Here is a 21,079-nt window from a genome sequence, read left to right as displayed (position 1 = left end):
TCACAAGCCTCAGTGCTCCTCTATTTCTTCTGTTGTTAGCTCACTCTCTGTTCTCTTCCTTTGCTTGGTGAAATAAAGGTGTTGTCTTGTGCTAAGCAAGCCAACATGGGTTAGGGCTGTGACTTCAACAGAGAGAGCGAGCGAGCGCGAGAGAGAGAGAGAGAAAGAGAGGGAGGGGTGAGTGAGCAATACAAGCACTGTTTAGTCCATTAGCATCTGTTATGTCGCTGTGCTGTAGGTGCTCAGAGAGGCTTTGCGTGGAAGCGTCCAACTAAGGCAAGTTACACACGCATACACGCGCTCAAACACACTGGGAGAGCAGCTGTGTGTGATTTGGGAGCTGTCCTTCAGCACCACAACACAATTGAACTCACATGGAGGGGTAGAGACAGACACGGAGGAAACCGCTCGGCGAACTCTTTCACTCTCTCTAGACTCCTGCACGGCTCTGAGAAAAGAGTCTGTAAGTATGCTGATTGACTTTCAACTTATCTGAACACTAATTTGTAGCGCGAAGGTGTTAAGTTATTCAGTGGAAGGAGAATTAAAGTGTTTACTTGTGCATTTGAATGTTGAATGGGTGTTTAAATGCAGCATAATATAATAGTTGTATTTGTTCGTTTTTAAAGAGGAGGTTTAACTTGGTTAAAAGCATGTAATTGTTTTTTTTTCCTGCTCGAGTTGCCTCATATTTCATTGACTGGCTTTTTATTTTATTTTATTGAAACCTGTCATGAGCTCTTTATCAGGGCACTTGTTCGTGCAAATTATATCGCTTGTGTCCTATAGCTTGAATGTATTTCTTACTTCCTCTGAGGTCAAACATCGGGAAAGAGCAGGAGCGTTATGCGAGTTAAACCACTGAATAATTCATGAACATTTTCACCGTTTCAGTCTAGCGTGAGCAAACCCTCCTCACGCAGTTTGAGTCCTTGAAATGAATGATGAATTCAGCAGATCTATCTTATTAAATAAGATTTCTCGAACACATCAGACTGTATCCATCCTCTCTACCACTTTACGGCTTGCACAGCTGTTAATATGTTGATGCATCAGTCTGCTCTTTAGTTTTCATGCGTTTGTAACGCTCACACTTAACTAACCTCAAACAGAGATCTTATACTTGCTCCTATTGCTCTAAACACACATCTTTCTGTCTGACTTTTCTTCCCCATCTCCATCAATATTACCGATCCACCCTGAAGCTGTAGGTGTTCGAGGTGTTTTTCCTTGTTGCTTATCTCTTCTCAGCAGGACAGCATGTGTAATGTACTTCTCTGTGTTTCCAACAGAGTACAGTCGATTTGAAGCCAAAATCCATGATCTACGGGAGCAGATGATGAACAGCAGTATTAGTTCAGGCTCTGGCTCCTTGCGGACTAGTCAGAAGAGGACGTTGTATGTCAGGTGAGCTCCCTCTAGTCACCACTAGTTACATTTGATCTTCAAAACATGCTTAGATCCTTAAACCTAGAGATTAACGCAAGACTGTGGCACTTCTGCAAAAACAACTTCACGCAGTATGTAGTACATCTAGGTTTTACTGGATTGTATTTGCTATTATATTATATTATATTATATTATATTATATTATATTTTTTAAATATAAATTAATTTTTGTAATACGATCTGTTCTAGGAAAATCTGTAATATTTTGTTAAAATGTTTAATGTAATATTACATTTATATAAAAATATATTAATAATTATAATGTTTATTATAATAATTTTCAATTGTGCATTTTCACTTGTGGTCTCAGACATTTGGACCCCATTGTGTATGTTTATACACAATGGGGTTAATGCATAATAATATATTCACATATTTCACAACACATGCAAAAATAAAAAATGTATCATCTTGTTATGGCTTTCATTAATATTTGACCAACCTATTTTTTCCATGTACATTGTTCTGCCTGCCGCTGATTGCGTCATAGGCGGCCCCTTATGTGAACATGCCATTGTCTGAAGTGTGCCTGTTTTTTTTGTTAAGTTTTTTTGCTCTCAGAACATTCAGGCCAGTGGTTACACAGTAGATTGAATCACATATTTTCAGGCACACACATGAAGGGCTCTGTATTGACAGAGTTTGCCATGTTTTTGGAGCCATTGTCAATCATTTCACCTTCCTGTGTGTTCACAGGCTCTCATCACTCCTAGCCTAGCAGGTTGGTAAGAGATAGACGATCAGGATTGTAATGTGAAACTACTGCTGAATTGTTGCTCTTATGTGGCTTTTGTTTAACGTTATTCCTTAGCTCTCAGGTTGCTATTCTTATGTTTTAATGAGAATAGCTTTGACATTTTGAGGATTCGAAAGCCCCCGGGCTCTGGATTCTCTACACATCCATGCAGTATTCACTGATTTAACATTGGATGTGATTTTCTCAGCTGTGTCACATTGAGCTCGACCCATAATATGTGCATGTTGTCCCTGCATATATTTATGTGTGCTTTTTTCTTTAGAAAATAATACACACAAATTGGTCATCATAAGAAAAACAACATTATTTTAACTGACAGGAAAATCAAAACTAAATTGAATTGAAGGACATAAAACAGAACATAGTAAATGATTAATGGAACAAATGGTGATGGAAATGAAGATTATATTTGTGGTGTCGCTATGTCATGTGTAGCGCCGAAGGGCTTCCATAAACATCCTGTCTCTAAAGTGCATGTTGGAGTGAGGCTGTTTGCTCAAGTTTGGTTCATTGCAAACTTTTGCATTATAGGATGTAGTTTGTGGTTGTTTCTAAAAGACTTGTACTAACACACACTGTTGTTGCTGTCAACTTGCTTTGACAGATGTTTAAAATCACGCAAGGATGCCGTTAGAACTGCAGTCATCTTTGGCTTCTATTCCCTGCAGCATGTCTGCAAACCACAGCATTTCTGTGACAAAGTCAAGGCTCACTTGGATACCAGTGACATGTAGTGCCTCTTAACTTTTTGACTTTTATTTTTCATGTGCTTAGAAACTATGTATAGGCCTTTTTCATGACTCATAAGTGATAGTTTCTACTCATACAAGTAATGCATTTAAAAATGTGTAATTGTTCCTCTGGATGTCATAGTACATATATAATTTTGACCTTTCTGAAAGGAACATCAGTTTTATGATCTAATATTCCATTAAAACCATATATCTATACGGATTGAGCTTTTAATCTGCATTCCACCGGCCCTTTACTATAATGATTTAAGGTCTCTGCTTCAACTGTACAAGGATACAAATGTTGCCTATTACACCTCTAAGCAGATTAAGACTGCACAGAATTCATCTGCATCATTTGCTGAAGAGTTAAATAGGCGTTCTTTACATGCTTTTGGAGGTTAAAGAGGGCTTTGGTGTCTGTAATGTTCCTTAAAGCCCCATAAGCTTCTCAGATGCCCTGGCTTCCTCCTGGAAGTGCTTCATTATTGATGAGGAAACGGATAAGCTAGTCAAGAGCTTGGATGGCTAGTTACTTCAGCTCCAGTTCTCTTAAATGCACATGCACACATAAACAGGACAGCAGTGGCCTACTTAACATCTCAGGAAATCTGTCTGTGGGCAAAATAGTTTGGAAGGCTGGCTTTTTGGAATTATAGAATGGTTTTCATATCTTTATGGTTGCTTAAAATTCATAGAAGCTTGTGTGTTCAGAGTCTAGAGGCTTTTCTTGCTGTTTATTCTACACCCTTGTAGCTTGTAGCATTTGTTCTCATGCAAGACCACTTTTAATGTTAGAAAGGGTTTAATTCCAAAAATCATAATTTTGTTTGGCATGCCCCATTTTTATCCTCCTCTCTGACCTTTAAAATAAAGGCTGCTACTGCATCTCTAAAGCTGACGTGTTTTTTTTATGTTAAAAAACATTTTCCTATTCCAGTGTAATATTCAGAGACGAGTGCAAACTGTACCTAAAAATAACTCTTAAAGGGATAGTTCACCCTAAAATGAAAATTAAGTCATATTTTTCTCACCCTGGTCTTGTTTTAATGCCGTATGCTCTTCTTTCTTTTATGGACCACAAAAGAATAATTAAAAAAAAAATGGCCTGCTCGCGCTCGTTCATATAACGGCAGTGAATGGCGACCAGCATCAAGTTTTTAAAAAAGGACGCAAAAATATCAATAAAATTGCTGTATATTCCAAGTGTTCTGGGGTTAAAATGTACAAATGTTCATTTTTTTAAAACTCTCCTTTTGTGGTCCATAAAAGAAAGAATGGCATACAGCATTAGATTAACACCAGGGTGAGTAAATGATGAATTAATTTTCATTTTAGCGTGAACCATCCCTTTAACACTTTAGGCTTTATAAAAACATTGCTTGTTTGAATATCGCGACCCAGCACTGGCTCAACCAATAGCATAAGTTTTGGATATGGATAATCTGTTTGTCCAACCAATGGAAGATGGGGGGAGTGTTTGAGAATCAAAAACTTAGACAAACAGAAATTGCAAAAATGGTTTGAATATGGCACAGAATTTATAAAAAAAAATTATGAGCCTTCTGGTTGAAATGTCATGTTTGTGACGAAACACTATATATACAATTTTCTTTGCTCTATAAAAAAATAAATAATAATCTTCTTCTTCTTACTTCATTCTTCCTCCTTTAGAGCCCTGTTTGATTATGACATAACGAAAGACTCGGGCCTGCCCAGTCAGGGACTGAACTTCCGCTTCGGCGACATCCTACACGTCCTGAATGCCTCGGATGAGGAGTGGTGGCAGGCGCGCCATGTGACTCCAGATGGCGAGATGGAGGAGATGGGCGTCATTCCCAGCAAGAAGAGGTAGGCTATGCCCCCATGCATTCCAGAACATACTGTACTGTAGAAAGTTAGGTCAGTTAACCCTCTTTACCATGATTAACACAATTTGTGCATTTAATGCCACATTACCCACAGCTCATAGTCTTTCCTCTATTGCTTCTTTCACAATGTCTTGCGTTTCAATTCACTGCCATTTTTCATTTTGGTTTAGTTATCACCCATTGTGTATAGTAATTGTTAATAATGAGGAATGAGCACACATGTATATCTGCACAATGCCAGACTTATCACATTTGAGACTAAATATACTTAACTGACATATGAAGAAAAAGTATCTCTCTTTGTGATGAGGGTTTTAGCTTGACTCAGCCGCTGGAGATTGAAAACTATGTGGGAATTTCTTCAATCATGAGCACTTTTATGCCCCAGGGGTTTTAATTTTTATTAAAACTAACAGATTTTATTCTCTTTTGTTATCCTAAGATCCTGTTAAATCCTGTATTTGTTTAGTTGTTTTTGCTACTTGTAATGCTTTTCATTTATAGAATACGTTTTACCCTTGTCGCAGACCCAGGTTTTAAACAAAGAGCCAAATAATCATAAACACTTTCAATATTTATTGTGTGGTAATGATATAAATTAAAATAATACAAATTACAGTCATGGTGTCATTTCTACCACAACCAACAATGTTGACACCAATAAAGTTTTATCAAAAATTTGCTGAATTGTAATATAATTTAATCGAAATTGCCATGAAATTAGCTTTAGCAGGACAAAGTCTGCTCTATTTTGATCAGAGTCATGGGTTTACTGTCACCTGATATTACAAAGTCTAATTAGAGTGTTGAACTTCAGCACTGATGTGTGATGCCGTGAGTTTCCCTCTCATTCTCTCCACTCAGCTGAATGCTGATTGAAAGTTGATAATTGACTTCTCACCTCATTCTAAAAATGTTCCTCTCACGTCTTCTAACTGATCACAGGGGGCAACCAGCAAGAGACAAGTTGGGATTTCTCTTTGTGAAAGTTTCTGTAAAGAATCCTATATATTTTAAACAAATGATGTGATCTACATCCTATTTCCTGGTACTTCATTTTAGGATTTTGAAGGTTAGAGGTAATCTAGATCCATCAAAGCATGTTTTACACCACCTTCAACAATAATTTACGGTCAGGTGTCAAATAACTTGCTGTGAACCTGTTCCTTTTATTTTTTTTATTTTTTTTTAAATAACTGGTTTGTGCACATGCATGCAGATGAACATCTTTGGCCATCTCACAGTTTGTTTGTTTTTAACAAAAGTATTGGGACACACCTCTAAATTAATTAATTTCAATTAGACCAATTGCCACAGGTGTATAAAATCAAGCATCTAGCCATGCAGTCTGCATTTACAAACATCTGTGGAAAAAAAGTGGTGCATGATGCATAAAAGTCGCCAATGGTCGGCTGATTCCATAGCTGAAGAGTTCCAAACTTCCACTAGCATTAATATCAGCACAAAAACTGTGTGGCGGGAACTTCATGGAATGGGATTCCATGCCAAGTACAATGCCATGTGTCAGATGAGTGGTGCAAAGAATGCTTCCACTGGACTCTGGAGTAGTGGAAATGTGTTCTGTGGAGTGATGAATAACGCTTCTCTGTTTGGCAGTCTGATGGACGAGTCTGGGTGTGGCGGATGACATGAGGTGGTTACCTGCCTGACTTCATTGTGCCAACTGTAAAGTTTAGTGGAGGGGGGATTATGGTGTGGGGTTGTTTTCCAGGGGTTGGTCTAGGGCCCTTACTTCCAGTGCAGGGAAAACTTAATGCTTCAGCACACCAAGACATTTTGGACAATGCCATGATTCTGACTTTTTGGGAACAGTTTGGGGAAGGAGCTTTTCTATTCCAGAGTGACTGTGCCCCAGTGCACAAAGAAAGGTCCATAAAAAACATGGTTGAATGAGTTTGATGTGGAAGAACTTGACTGGCCCACACAGAGCCCTGACCTCAACCACTTGGAACATCCTTGTGATGAACTGGAACAGAGATTGCATGCTAGGTATTTTTGTCTAACATCAGTGCCTGACCTCACAAATGCTCTACTGGATAAATGGGCAAATATCCCCACAAAAACACTACAAAATATTGTGGAAAGCCTTCCCAGAAGAGTGGAAACTGTTATAGCTCCAAATTGGGGACTAACTCCATATTAATGTCTATGTATTTAGAATGCAATGTCATTACAGTCCATGTTGGTGTAATGGTCAGGTGTCCCAATACTTTTGTCTATATATTATATTTTAAGGGTATATGTTTTGCTACAATTTGCAAAAACAAAAGTTTTTGGCTTCATACATTTATGTTTTTAGTTTATACACATGTACATAATGAACACAGGACAGCTTTTTTGTATTAACAGTGAAAATACTCGCCCTACATTCTCTGTCTCCTTTCTCTTCAGGGTGGAGAGAAAAGAAAGAGCCAGGTTAAAGACGGTCAAATTCAACTCCAAGTCTCGAGACAAAGCGGTAAGTGTTTGCTGCTCAAATATTTACCATGTCTGGCATGACACAAACATGCTTTTAAAATGCTTTTATTAAGATAGCCTAATACGTTTTATAGACTAATACGTTATAAATAGGCCTTTTGTGTAAAAAATGTATTTGCTTTACCTGGAGTCATGCCAACATAACCTTAATTTGACAGAAATCAGAAAACATTATGAACACGCCTTGTAGCCTATTTTGAAACACTGCTGTTTTTATGATATTTTTAGATGAAAGTGCTAATAAGATGTTAAGCATTAGAAACATTTTGTTGCACCTTCCTCTTGTGTGACATTTCAAAAGTCAAAACTGTTCTCACATAGGATGACTAACAGCTGGCAAGTGTAAACTCTAACAAAGTAGTGATGTACTATATAAATAAAGTGATGAATCATTCTTCATGAATGAGATGCTTGTTTGAAATTTTCATTTGTGAAATAGATTAAAATGTATTTTTACTAAACGTAGTGTACTAATCCTGTATGTTTGTTCACAATTCTCTCCTATGTAAGTATTCTTAACAGCATGTGACTATTAGGGCTGGGTGATATTGCAAAAAATTATTATATATAATACATTTTGTTCATCAAGGATGCATTTAATTGATCAAAAGTGACAGTTACATGACTAAAAAAAAAATTTTCTTTCAAGTAAATGCTGTTCTTTTGAAATTTCTAGTCATTTAAAGAATACTGAAAAAAAAATCACCTTTTCCACAAAATATTAAGCAGCACAACTGTTTTTAACATTGATAATAATAAGAAATGTTTCTTGAGCACCAAATCAGCATATTAGAATGATTTCTGGAAGATAATGTGAAACTGAAGATTGGATTAATGGCTGCTGAAAATTCAGTTTTGCCATCACAGGAATAAATAACTTTTTTCATAATATATTAAAATAGGAAATTGTTATGAAATTAAATTAAGTTGTAATAATATTTCTATTTGTTTTGTATTTTTGATCAAATAAATGCAGCCTTGGTGAGCATAAGAAACTTATTTCAAAAACATTTTAAAATCTTACCAACCCCTAAACCTTTGAATACAGTGTGTACAGTATATAGATCTCAATATTTTTCAGCATTTTGATGACATTCGATATATATTATAGTATTTGTGTAATTGCTCTGACTTAATAAATTCTGTTCAAAAGAACCAGAACCATCATTTCAACTGAACAGCCATTGTAGATACAAAAAAAAAAGAAGAAAAAAAAGTTTAATGCAAGAAGTAAAATGCAGTAATGTTTTTTTCCCTATGTGTTTGTACTACTATAACATAATAACACAATTTAAACATTAATATAATATTTTTTACTAACAGATTTTAGTATAAGAAATATCCCACATTGTGAATGGTCTTAGTTGAATGATACAAACATCATTAAATCAGATATGAATAGATTCATGGAAATGACCTGATTCACAGAAATAAATCAAACTTACCATCTTACTCTAACACAGATTTAATAAAGTTACTTTACTTTAGTTACTTTAATAAACTAATAAAGTTTAATATATACAGACAAGTAAGAACTGTACATCCAATCTAATGATGAAAATGTAATGGCCAAATAAAAAGCACCTTTAAATCATTGCGAAATTCACAATGTTGATTCATTTTAGATCACCAAAGAATATATTGTCGATATTCAATATTGCCCAGCCCTAGTGATTTTAACTTTGCAGCAGTTTTGTGTTTAGCAAACATCTCTGCACCGGATAAACTCATCATCCACTCTTCAATGTCTTAGCCTTTTCAACTGCATTCACTAATGCAGCATGAGTGCATGAACGTTTCAGAGAACAAAAAGATAAATACGCTTGCCATTGATGTCAAACTGCTCTTCACTTTCTCTTCCTGCAAATTACGTTGTCCATCTATTTATGTCTTTTGTTCTTATTGTAGCTTTGTTCCCGTCCAAACTTTTTGATCAGTGCCAATCACTAATTTTAATCCACTAACTAATTTTGAGGGTTGCATGTTCTTGAGTTTGTCCCTTGTACTATGAACCCACTTTGCTGACCATGGTTGTGGTAACCACCCTTTAAGTTGATCTGATATTCAGTAATCCCTCATAAACTCAACTGTGTCTGTTGCCATCTCCAAATCAATATCATGTTTCATGTCTATTTATAAGTTCTAGCATTTGTGATTTTTGTCATTTTAGCATCATTTTATTGGATGGCGGTGGCCACAGAGCCAGTAACATGGGCATCTGTTAAGTTGGGCATTTGTTCATACTTGAACTAGACACCCAACACCATTCCATCTGTTCTTCCCTTTTTGTTCTCCCTCCCTCCATCCCTCCCTCTCCTTCTCAGCAGTCATTCAATGACAAGCGTAAAAAGAACCTCTTTTCGCGAAAATTCCATTTCTACAAGAACAAGGACCCCAGCGAACAGGAAACAAGCGATGTGGACCGTAAGTACATTAGCCGCGGACACAGAAAAGCACTGGACGTGTGCAAGACAGGGTAGTGGCACCGACACCTCTGAACGAAACTCCTGCTTCTGCAACAACACTAAACATGACAGGAAATTTGATTGATCATGCATCAATATGAGATGATGTAAGGACAGAATGTCTGTTGAAGACCACTGAAGTCTCCGTATCTGGGTTTGTTGCAAGGCAGGAGCGAAGTTCTTCGGTAAGACCAGATATGTTGTTCCTGTAATCATTGTTATTTTTGTGGTTTTCTCCTGTTCCTTGCTCTCTGCCGACTGCTCCACAGGACCTGAGTGACGACAAAGGCTTGAGTAAGTCCACAAAGGCTACAGCAGGTCTACCCCACCGGCCCCACCAATTATTATCCTATATACCCATTATTCCCCATAAAACTGTCTTGCCCGTAGAAGTGATGTTGAGTTAGAATTGTGTTGTGTCTGCAGCCTGTTTTGCATCTAGACGACCATAAAACACAAAGGGCCAGATTTACTAACTTTACAGAATATAAATCACTGTATATGAAATAGCGATATATATATTATCAAATCGCGATTTATAAAATCAAAGGCTGCAAACTTAATTAAAGAAGTATATAGTCTGCTGCGCTGCGTGTTTCAGAGTGAAGAGCAGCACTGCGTTCATTTACAGCTTATATTACTGTGTTTTGAGAGCGGCTTTGTTCACAGTAAATGCTGCTTCTCCGTCGCTGCATGTGCTCAGAGTTTAACATCGTTTTGGGAACACAGTGTGTGTTAGGTTGACTTTATTTAATTCAAATTTGCATAATTTCCAACATTTTTGTGGATCGAAGTCTACAGAATTTCACCAATATTACGTCATAATATACGTCCCTGACGAGAACGTCGGTCTCCTCGGCTGTGAACCGCTCCTCGCGTGCGCCTGGCAAATCCGCCGTTATAATAGGAATCCGCTATAGAACAAGTGCGCCTGCTCTTAAAGGGAATGTGAGATGACGCTCTGATTGGTTTATTTCACGTTACGCCCAAACCACACCTATGAATAATGAAGCTACTTCAGACCAACCCATTTTAGATTTGCGTCGGGCGCAAGAGTCATTTATCCTGCCGGTATAATAGCAACAGCGCCCAAGACCCGCCCACAAAGTTACTTGCGTTTTGCGCTTGATACTTGCGTTTCAGATCGTTAAAATAGGGCCCTTAGTGTTAATGTCATTTTTCAATTCAAATAGCAATATCATAAAAATTCTATCTATCTATCGTTCTATCTATCGTTCTATCTATCTATCGTTCTATCTATCGTTCTATCGTTCTATCTATCTATTGTTCTATCTATCTATCTATTGTTCTATCATTCTATCTATCTATCGTTCTATCTATTGTTTTATCTATCTATTGATCTATTCTATCTATCTATCATTCTATCTATCGTTCTATCTATCATTCTATCTATCTATCTATTGTTCTATCTATCGTTCTATCTATTGTTCTATCTATCTATCTATCTATCTATCTATCTATTGTTCTATCTATCGTTCTATCTATTGTTCTATCTATCTATCTATCGATCTATCCTATCCTTCTATCTATGGTTCTGTCCTATCTATCTATCTATCTATCTATCTATCTATCTATCTATCTATCTATCTATCTATCTATCTATCTATCTATCTATCTATCTATCTATCTATCTATCTATCTATCTATCTATCTATCTATCTATCTATCTATCTATCTATCTATCTCCATTAGACCATCAGAGAACTGTGAACATTCAAATGTGTCATTAAATTATTGAAATATTAACTTACAGTAAGATCTCAGGGGGTACTTCAGGTAAATATTTTACCTCTAAGGGGTTTGGCAAATAAAAAAATTTGAGAAGCTGTGGTTTAGGGCTTTGAACAAATGCTTAACCCTATTCGCCTTACTAAGCAATCAAATTAATGATTTTCACCTGGTGACAAGTGCCCTGCTTAGCAATACCTTGGAAACCACCTGCAACAACCTAGTGTTTGAGCAGCGAGTTCTGCACTGCTCACATTTTCATCAGAATATGTACAAAAGTAGTTATTGCTGTGATTCTGCTTTGGGAGGTTATGTGCACACAGAGACTTTTGGGGACAAATATATCAAATGCAAATAATGTAGTCAGAAGAATTTAACCCTCATGTTCTGTTTGAGGTCTGAGAGACCGCCAGGCCAATTTTTTTTTTTTTTTTTTTTTGCATGTCAGGATGATACAGTAACTTGCTTTAATCTAATAGGAACTGATTATAAGCAAAACATTTAATAATACTCAACTACAGTATATTGAGTTCATAAAAATGTAGTTGTTGTGCAAAAGTTTGGGGTCAGTAAGGTTTCTTTCATGTTTTTCACTAAGGCTGTTTTTGATTGAAAATAAAAGTAAAAACAGTAATACTGTGAAATATTACTACAGTTTAAAATAACTGTTTAAAATAATATATATTTTAAAATGTAATTTATTCCTGTGATGGCAGAAATCTTCTAAAATTATTCGATTTGCTGCACAAGAAACTAATTATTATTATTGAAAACATTACATTTATACAATTGTTAAATGTATATATTTATACAATTTCAGGATTCTTTGATGAGTAGAAACTTCAAGAGAACAGCATTTATTTGAGATATAAATCCTTTCTAACTTAAATGTCTTTACTGTCACTTTTGATCAATTGAATGCATCCTTGCTGAATAAGTAAAAAAAAAAAAAAAAACCTCATCCCAAACTTTTGAACAGTACTGTGAAACCAGTCACGACAGAACATGAGGGGTTAAGATTAGCATGGTTGATGTGAAAGAAGGTTATTTACAATCTCCCTTGACTTCCGAATGTTTAGTATTTCTGTCCTTTCTTAGACTTCACCACCTAAAAAGTGAGTGGAGCCTCTCTCCCGAGAGACTGTCTTGCGTGCATTCAGAGGCTGTTCGATGATTTTTAATTTTTCATACGGCTGAAATGCCAAATTCATTTCGTGGAAGCAGTTTTATGAGAAATTGAGCAAAATGAGATCAGCTTCAAAGCCTCAGATGTCCTGTTCAGGTCCTTAACACTGCCATCTGCTGGTGACTGCTCTTAGTGTGTCTGGCGTATTCCTGCAAGGCTGGTGTTTTTGTGTTTCTGGTGCTTATTTTCCCTTTTTATGGTTTCAGAGCATGTAACTTCTAACGCCAGCGATAGTGAAAGTAGTTACCGTAAGTGTGTGTTCCCTTTTATTTCCTTTCATCATGTTTTTGAGTTCATCTCTTGAGTGTTTAATTCCCTTTTGTTCTCTAAACTTTCCTTTTATGTTCCACACACACACACACACACACACACACACACACAATTGAAAGATGTGTACTATTTAAGACCAATATCAGAGTCAGGATTTTGCACAAGAATAGTTTATTTTTAATTTTGCATAACAGAACATTAAAATTGTTAAAAAGGTGTTAAAAACTAATGTAAACACACTGTTGATTTAGCTGACAGAAGCTTACCATTGATTTACCATGCTTTATAGTTCAAAGCATGATTTGCCTGTGCTGAGAGTTTCAAGTGATAAAACAGGTGCTGTTATCTGTGTACCTTGCTTTAGTGATCATGCCAGGGACAAGAGTGTATTACAGCCTGGAATATTACCTTCAAATAACATTTGAACAAGCCTGTGTCTTTCAGCAGTTTGTAAATCATGGCCTGTCATTCACGTCGAGTGGGCGAGGGCTGAAAAACCTCTTGAACTTTTATTTAATGCTACATGGCTCTCAAATATATCTCATCTGAACAGTGAGTGAAAATTAGAGACTACTGTTTGCGACAAAGGCATGCTTTCAAAGGGTATAGGGTACAAGTAATATATTTGAAATGTAAATGAGCAATATATTTGAACGCTCAACATGAGATTTCAGTTACATTTCAATTTCCATGTACAAGTGGTTGACTAGTCATACAACAAAATAGTTGATTAGTGAGGTTATTTATTAATTTATTTATTTATTTATTGCCACCAGTCTTTTAACCTTAAACTTGTACACTATTTCTTAAAAGTTTAAGGTCGGTATGATTTTTTTTAATTGTTTTTGAACAAAGTCTCTTATGCTCACTTTGGCTGCATTTATTTGATTAAAAATACACTAAAATCTGTATTTTTTTAAATATATATATCATTAGATTTTAAAATGTAGTTTGTTCATGTGATGGCAAAGCTGAATTTTCAGTAGCCACTACTTTAGTCTTCAGTGTCACATGATCCTTCAGAAATCATTCTAATATGCTTATTTGGTGCTTAGGAAACATTTCTTATTATCAATGTTGAAAACAGCTGCTTGTACAGCTGGATTTTTGAATAGAAAGTTCAAAAGAACTGCATTTATTTTAAATCTGAATTAAAATCTTACTGAGCCCAACCATGTGAACGTTAGTAGTATACATTATTTAGCATGCCGAATAATTAGCTAACTAATGAACTTAAAGCTACACTGTGTAGGATTTACTCCCATCTAGCGGTGAAATTGTATATGACTACCAACTAAATATTACTTTCTAGCGCCTCCCATTCCAAAGGCATTTTAACTCCTACGGTGGCCGTATTATTTCAAATCTGCCGGCAGTCGCGAGTAATCTCCCTCTCACATTCGTCACTGTGCCACTGCGTGTAAAAACGCGAAAGGCGAAGCTTGTATGTCCCTCTTTGGCCAATGTAGTTTCAAGATGGAGGGGCAACATGGCGACCGGCATTTGAACCCCTCACCCGTATGTACTTTCAATGGCAGATTATAAACTTACGAGAATACTTTATTACTTGAAAGAAGTAATTATACATTAATGAGCACATATATTTTTGAAAGAACTAAGTGTTTTTGCTAAGAATCAACTAAAAAAGTTACACAGTGTAGCTTTAATGAAGCTAAGAAGAGAAAAACAGTTCCATTCTTGAAAATGCATCTCTGATGCTTGTCGAAATCCTCTCAATCAGAAGTACAAGTTTGGTAAGGTATAGAAGAGTTTAGCCGAGGCTATACAGCACATACATTCTGGTTTAATTATAATCTCTAAGATTTTTGAACTTATATCAGTATTTCTGTCTTTACTAGGTGGACAGGAAGATTATGTCCTCTCTTACGAGACAGTCAGGCAACAGGAAGGTGAGTGTCTTCTTGCAAGCTTTCTTTTTATTATGGTACATTAGTTTTTATTACACCATATAACTTACATGTAGGTGTCATTGTAAATCTCTGTTTGACTTATTATTATTATTGTGGTTTTTAGCGAGTTACGCTCGTCCAGTGATTATCCTTGGACCCATGAAAGACCGGATCAACGATGATTTAATCTCAGAGTTTCCGGACAAGTTTGGGTCATGTGTTCCCCGTGAGTACACGGTTTTATTATTTCTTTTGCAGTATTTCAAATATCATCTGCACTGTTATAATGGTCATTACTGTTCTTTGACCAGACACGACTAGACCAAAGCGAGACTACGAGGTTGATGCCAGAGACTACCATTTTGTTGTCTCACGGGAGCAAATGGAAAAAGACATTCAAGATCACAAGTTCATCGAGGCGGGCCAATATAACAACCACCTCTATGGGACAAGCGTGCAGTCAGTGCGAGAGGTTGCAGAAAAGGTGAACGAGTTCAACATGATAGGAAGTAATAAATAAATGTATGGCAGTAATAAAAAAGGAAGTTTTGTGATGACCTTTTGATTTCACTGTGCAGCAGTTCATGTGACAATCTTTTTTTTCTTTAAGGGCAAACATTGCATCCTGGATGTCTCAGGCAATGCCATCAAACGACTCCAGTTAGCACAGCTCTACCCCATAGCGGTGTTCGTGAAACCAAAATCAGTGGAGAATATTTTGTACGTTGTTGTATCAAAGGATCCTCAAACACATGATAAATGCTAAACCTTGACTGATTGGTACTAATAACAGGTCCTCTGTGTCCTCCTCAGAGAGATGAATAAGAGATTGATGGAGGAGCAAGGCAGGAAGACTTATGACAGAGCCATGAAACTGGAGCAGGAATTCTTAGAGCACTTCACCGGTGAGAACAGTGGAATACACTTACCCACATCCAAATCAATTCTGACCTTTCTACTCAAGTCATTTTCATCATGTCATGTCGTCTTACCTTACCTGTCCTGCAACAAATCCACACTCTACTATAGAGGGGTGCAGAGATGTCAAAACCCGGAAGACTTTTTCCTATGGGGTTTTATAATGGGGTTTTTCCAGTAAAATAAGGTCTTGAGGATACTTGAATGTTTTGCTCTACAACGTAAACTGCACACACTCACACACCAATCTAGTTACTTATTATACTTTTTTTTATTTTTTTTTTTTTTTATAAAAACAACTACTTCATAATTTTCGTTTTCAGATGGGTGTGTGTAAAAAATTCAAGTATCATCAAGTTATGTTTACCACATAACATAGCATGTGAGTTGAGTGGTAATATTTCCTCCAGAAAAGATTCTGCCCTGCTCACTCGGTCCGCTCTGGGCCGCTCACTCAACCCAGAATGCTCTTTGTGATCTGCTGGTTCGAAATTATGTGAAATAAGCAATAGATCTATGGAGTTCAAATATTGTTTTAATGAAGTTGCAACCTTATACATAGCCTAAATGCACACTGAACATCCAAGTTAAATGGATATTTCACCCTCAAGTTGTTCCAAACCTGTACAAATTTCTTTTTTATGCTGAACACAAAAGAAAATATTTTGAGGAATATGGGTAATCAAACTGTTGATGGTCCCCATACGCTGATTTCACGCAGCCGCCATTTTGAAATCGAAAGTGAGGCTCCGGTGGGAAAAACCCCAGAAGTAAAGATAAACAACAATGCCTTTGGACTACCAACCTGAAGCTGCTGCCGCGATTTACACTATTGGATGTTAATATCCAATATAGGATATGTATATAGTTCATTCCTGCTTCTTTTTTTACTTTCTGAATTATATAAAAAAAAATATTTTATTTATAAATTAATTTCACTGTATATAGTCTAAAGTATAAAAGAAATGTATGTAGAGTTTTAGAATTGACACAACATCATTAAACACAACAATACGCCATCGCATTCACGACTCTCCTGTGATTAAAGGCGACACTTCCGGTTTTCTTCCCACCGGAGCCTCGCTTTCGATTTCAAAATAACGGCTGCGTGAAATCAGCGTATTGACTTCCATAGTATGGAGAAAAAAAAAATACTATGGAAATCAATGGTGCCCCACACCTTTTTGGTTACAAACATTCTTCAAAATATCGTCTTTTGTGTTCAACAGAAGAAATAAACTCATACAGGTTTGGAACAACTTGAGGGTGAGTAAATGATGACAGAATTTTTGGGTGAACTATCCCTTTAAGACCGAAGAAGACGACGAAATTGAAGGGGAGTGTGTATAAACTTAGTTAGCGAAGATGAATTTTGTGGTATACTAACAGCGAAGTTCTTTTTTATTTATTTATAGCCTACTACTTTTTAAAATATTGCTTTAAAGCCACAAATATCATAACTGTTATCTATAGGGCCGTGAGCGATTGAGCAAGTACACTGGTGTAGAGCGGAATCACTCACATGCTCTAAAACAGACATTATTTTACTCTTATAGTAAATTTAAAAACCCCATTATAAAACCCCATAGAAATATCTCGAGTGAACCAGTGGTGAATTAGTTTTCCGGGTATTAACATCATCCCTGCACGACTCTATTAAACTTAGATATTTTGACACACATCCAGTTTTATTCCACCTGTTTGCATTGATTCTAAAGGGGTAGCAAAAAAAAAAAAAAAAGGAAATTCTGTTATCATTTACTCACCCTCGTGTCATTCCAAACCTGTACGACTTTCTTTCGTGCAACACAAAAAAATCAATGTTTTTAATCATTTCGCAGTGTTCCCCCCACACAATGAAAGTCAGTGGGGTCCAAAACAACATTGATCCCCAATGAATTTCATTGTATGGACAAAAACAAACAGAGATATGTTTAAAAATTAATTATTTTATGATAGATGAAAGTATGTTTAGGAATGACACGAGGGTGAGTAAATAATGACAGTTCATTTTTAGTTGAACAATCCCTTTAAGACACGAAACGAATTATGTTTACATTAATCCCCCCACCAAGACACGCTGTGTTGACAGATGCCAAGCTTATTGATTTAAATTGAATTAAAAAGCAATCAACATTTTCACAAAACCACTGCCATTCAAATAATAAATAAGGTTGTGGTTTTCAAAAAAATATCACAAAAAGCCTCACAGCAAATAACCTTTAGCCTGAGGAAAGATTGCCTAGAGTATTTCCAGGAAAGTTTCCTTGAGTTTTTATCTTACTATAATGTTTATTTTCAGTTTAACTCAATATTCAAAAAAAATAATTATAAAAATTTCCAAAACAGAACATTAAAAGAGGAAGCAATCAATTTGGAGTAATAAAAAAAAGCCAAGATAGACAAAAGCTCACTGCACATAACCTTTAACCACAGAGACAAAATGGTTTGTTGTATTAGTGCTTGCACAGACGATTTTTGAGGTTTTATATTGCTGTAACACCACAGACATAAAATGCAGCAATATTGCACTAAGGTTCGGCCACATTTACTTCAGTCGAGTTTTCGCGGGTCTAATCCAGTCATTTCAATAGGAATCCACGCGATCAGGGATTTTGTGTGAAGACGCAACATTTCCCCAAGCAGATTTCGCAACGGGTTCGAGTTGGTCACGCAAATTCATTGTGCTGACCAAATGAAAGCTGCTCCGTTTTAAAATGACTTCTGTATGAGCTGTGCTTCATACATCGCTACAGTATTGACAGTAGACAAGAGTCCTTTGTTGCCCCTGTGACTGCACAAACACAACAATTTAAAGTATTCTAAGAAACAGTTAGGACATTTATTTGCATTTGATTTTTGTGATATTACCAAGATTTTTTATTAAAGGGATTGACAACATCTTGATCATGTTGATCTTATCTTTCTTGCAGCCATTGTACAAGGGGACACATTAGAAGAGATCTACAACCAGGTTAAGCAGATCATCGAGGAGCAATCTGGGCCGGTCATCTGGGTACCAGTCAAAGAGAAGTTGTGAGATGGCTGGAGACAAATAAACCTTATTCCTCCTTCAACTTTTTTTGTAATTTTTTTTTTCCCCCATTTTCTTTTTTATACTAACCTGGCCTGCTGCTGACATTGGCTTTCTGACCCCTGAGCATAGGAAACTTGTTTTCTTTGGATGGGCTTGGGGTCATGGTGGTCTTACAGCCACTTCTCTCTCACTCTCCCTCATGCCTCTCTTTGAAACTGCTGTCTAGAACTCGCGTCCCAATCTCCGCATTTCATCCTCCGGTGGGAGGAGACATGCCTGAACAGCGACTTACTGGACAGATTATACGGTACAGATTCCTTAATGTTTAAGGGAGGTGACTTTCTCGAAGGAAAACCAATGAGTTAATGCATTATATACATTTTGGTTTGTTCTTTTTCCCCCTCAAATATGATCAGAAGTTAAAGCTTTCATGTCTGTCTCTGAAAAGACATAAAGCAACACTTTGCATGTTTTTGCATTAAGAGCATGGTTTGGATTATTCTTTTTGATTTAGCATATGTTCATTTTTTTTTGTCAGACAGATTTGAGCTATGTGAACTGCTGCCGTCATATTACTTTTGTTTTCTCTCGTTTATTTTGTCAAATCAAGCAGCCCACTTGCTCTACACAGCTGATCAGTTTTGTCACAAGTGCACAAAGAGGACAAAAACATTTGGCACAAAAGTTCTTCTTTTTATATTAAATGTCTATTTGTCTTAACAATCTGTGTACATTTTAATCATGGTGCATATGGGAGTAGAGGTGAAGAAAGGAACGGCTTATGATTATCTTTCAAATCCAGGTGATGACATATTCTTACTTCAAGAAACAGCAATGCAAATAAGAGAGTATAAATTGTAATGTATATTCAATCCCTCAGTATACTGCCTATTTTGTTATAATAAAAGTCTATATTGAGCTTTAATTCAACTCTATACCTATGGGAATTATTTTCTTTATAATGTCAGACATACACTCATATAAATATGTGTGTGTGTATATAAAAATAAATATATATATATATATATATATTTTCATTTACTTTTACCTCCATCACTTTTGTTGTTTATGGTTTGTTTTTATGCAAAAACAACACTGATTCACGGGACACCTGGGCTGAATGGTGGTGATCCATTTGCATCTGCTCAAACAATATGAAAAAACTCAAGTTGGCAGTTTGTAGTCTTCAGCTCTCTCTCTCCTATGTAGTTATGTCATGTTTACTTTTTCATGTGACTTGCATGATTTCTAAAAGCAATAGTCTTTGACACATTAAATATGAGTGAGAAGCGGAGAAGAGGGCTTCTCTTTCTGTTTTCACCTGGGATTGTGAAAATGTCAGAGTTAGCATGAGCTGTAAACGTTAGAGGCTAGGAGATTCTTGCCTCCATGTATGTGAACTTGTCGATTTCCCATAGCTGAAGAGAGATTTGCTCTGCCACTCTCTAACACAAGCCTTTAACTCTCCACCAGGGGCAGCGCTGACAGCATCCCCTTTTCATTCTTAAGTTACTCGGAGATGATTGTTTTCTAAAAGATTGCTTCTCTAACTTGTCTTCATGGCTTTCTAACACACTTTTATGACTAGATTATGTACATAATCTGCCAACTTGATTCATTCCATTTGTCAAAGAGGAGAACAGCTAATAAAAACTTTTTTTCTCATACACAGTGTTTTGATTGTATTTTTTTCTTTTTTAGAAACAAAACTTGCATCACAAGTGTGTTGTGACTGTCAAAACATTTGGTAACTGAACAGAAGTTTAGAGTTTAGTGACATGTTACAATGTTTACAATGGTACAATAACTGGCAGGATACTTTTTCTATTATTCCTTGACACAAATTTCACGATTTCAATTCTTGTGATTTGAATCCGATATTGATTCAATGAAAATATCTCGCCACCTACTGCTGTAAACATAGCCTACAGCCCTGTCAGCTGGTAGACTATTATTATTAAAGGTTCACAATAACAACTCAAATTAAATATAATACGGTTTTTATTATAATAATGTTATAATATTTTAACAATATGTTAAAATATAATAAATATGTAATATAGTGCACATATTTGGCAAAATACTCCTCTATAGCTAATTTTAGCCAACTGATGTGCTAGGCTATAAAAGGTCATTAAATGGCTTTCCAGAGGTAACGTTAAATGTAACGTTATGTGACACATTGTTCTCCAGCTGTTATGACCTCTTTCCACGGTTGAAAAACACTGATTGATCGA

At 36.2% G+C, this 21,079-nt stretch overlaps 1 protein-coding gene across 19 annotated transcripts in view; it reads left to right on the top strand.

Moving 5' to 3' along the window:
* LOC307165763 (disks large homolog 1) overlaps positions 1-20,509 on the top strand; it is a 116,979-nt gene extending 96,470 nt beyond the window's left edge. For 9 of the 19 annotated variants that reach the window (XM_079883713.1, XM_079883704.1, XM_079883718.1 and 6 more), the window contains 11 exons: positions 1,293-1,407; positions 4,612-4,788; positions 7,221-7,287; positions 9,632-9,731; positions 12,914-12,955; positions 14,837-14,887; positions 15,012-15,113; positions 15,199-15,371; positions 15,498-15,607; positions 15,701-15,792; positions 18,739-20,509. In XM_079883713.1, coding sequence (XP_079739839.1) covers positions 1,293-1,407; positions 4,612-4,788; positions 7,221-7,287; positions 9,632-9,731; positions 12,914-12,955; positions 14,837-14,887; positions 15,012-15,113; positions 15,199-15,371; positions 15,498-15,607; positions 15,701-15,792; positions 18,739-18,845 — 1,136 coding nt within the window. In that variant the 3' untranslated portion in view covers positions 18,846-20,509. Of the gene's footprint in view, positions 1-1,292; positions 1,408-4,611; positions 4,789-7,220; positions 7,288-9,631; positions 9,732-10,041; positions 10,067-12,913; positions 12,956-14,836; positions 14,888-15,011; positions 15,114-15,198; positions 15,372-15,497; positions 15,608-15,700; positions 15,793-18,738 lie in introns of all 19 variants that reach the window. The other 10 variants (XM_079883721.1, XM_079883722.1, XM_079883706.1 and 7 more) reach the window with 3 other exon arrangements.
* Positions 20,510-21,079: the final 570 nt, after the last annotated feature.

Source organism: Squalius cephalus, assembly GCF_949319135.1.
Source record: "Squalius cephalus genome assembly, chromosome: 10".
Lineage (NCBI taxonomy): Eukaryota > Metazoa > Chordata > Actinopteri > Cypriniformes > Leuciscidae > Squalius > Squalius cephalus.
This window is presented reverse-complemented; position numbering and strand designations above follow the sequence as displayed.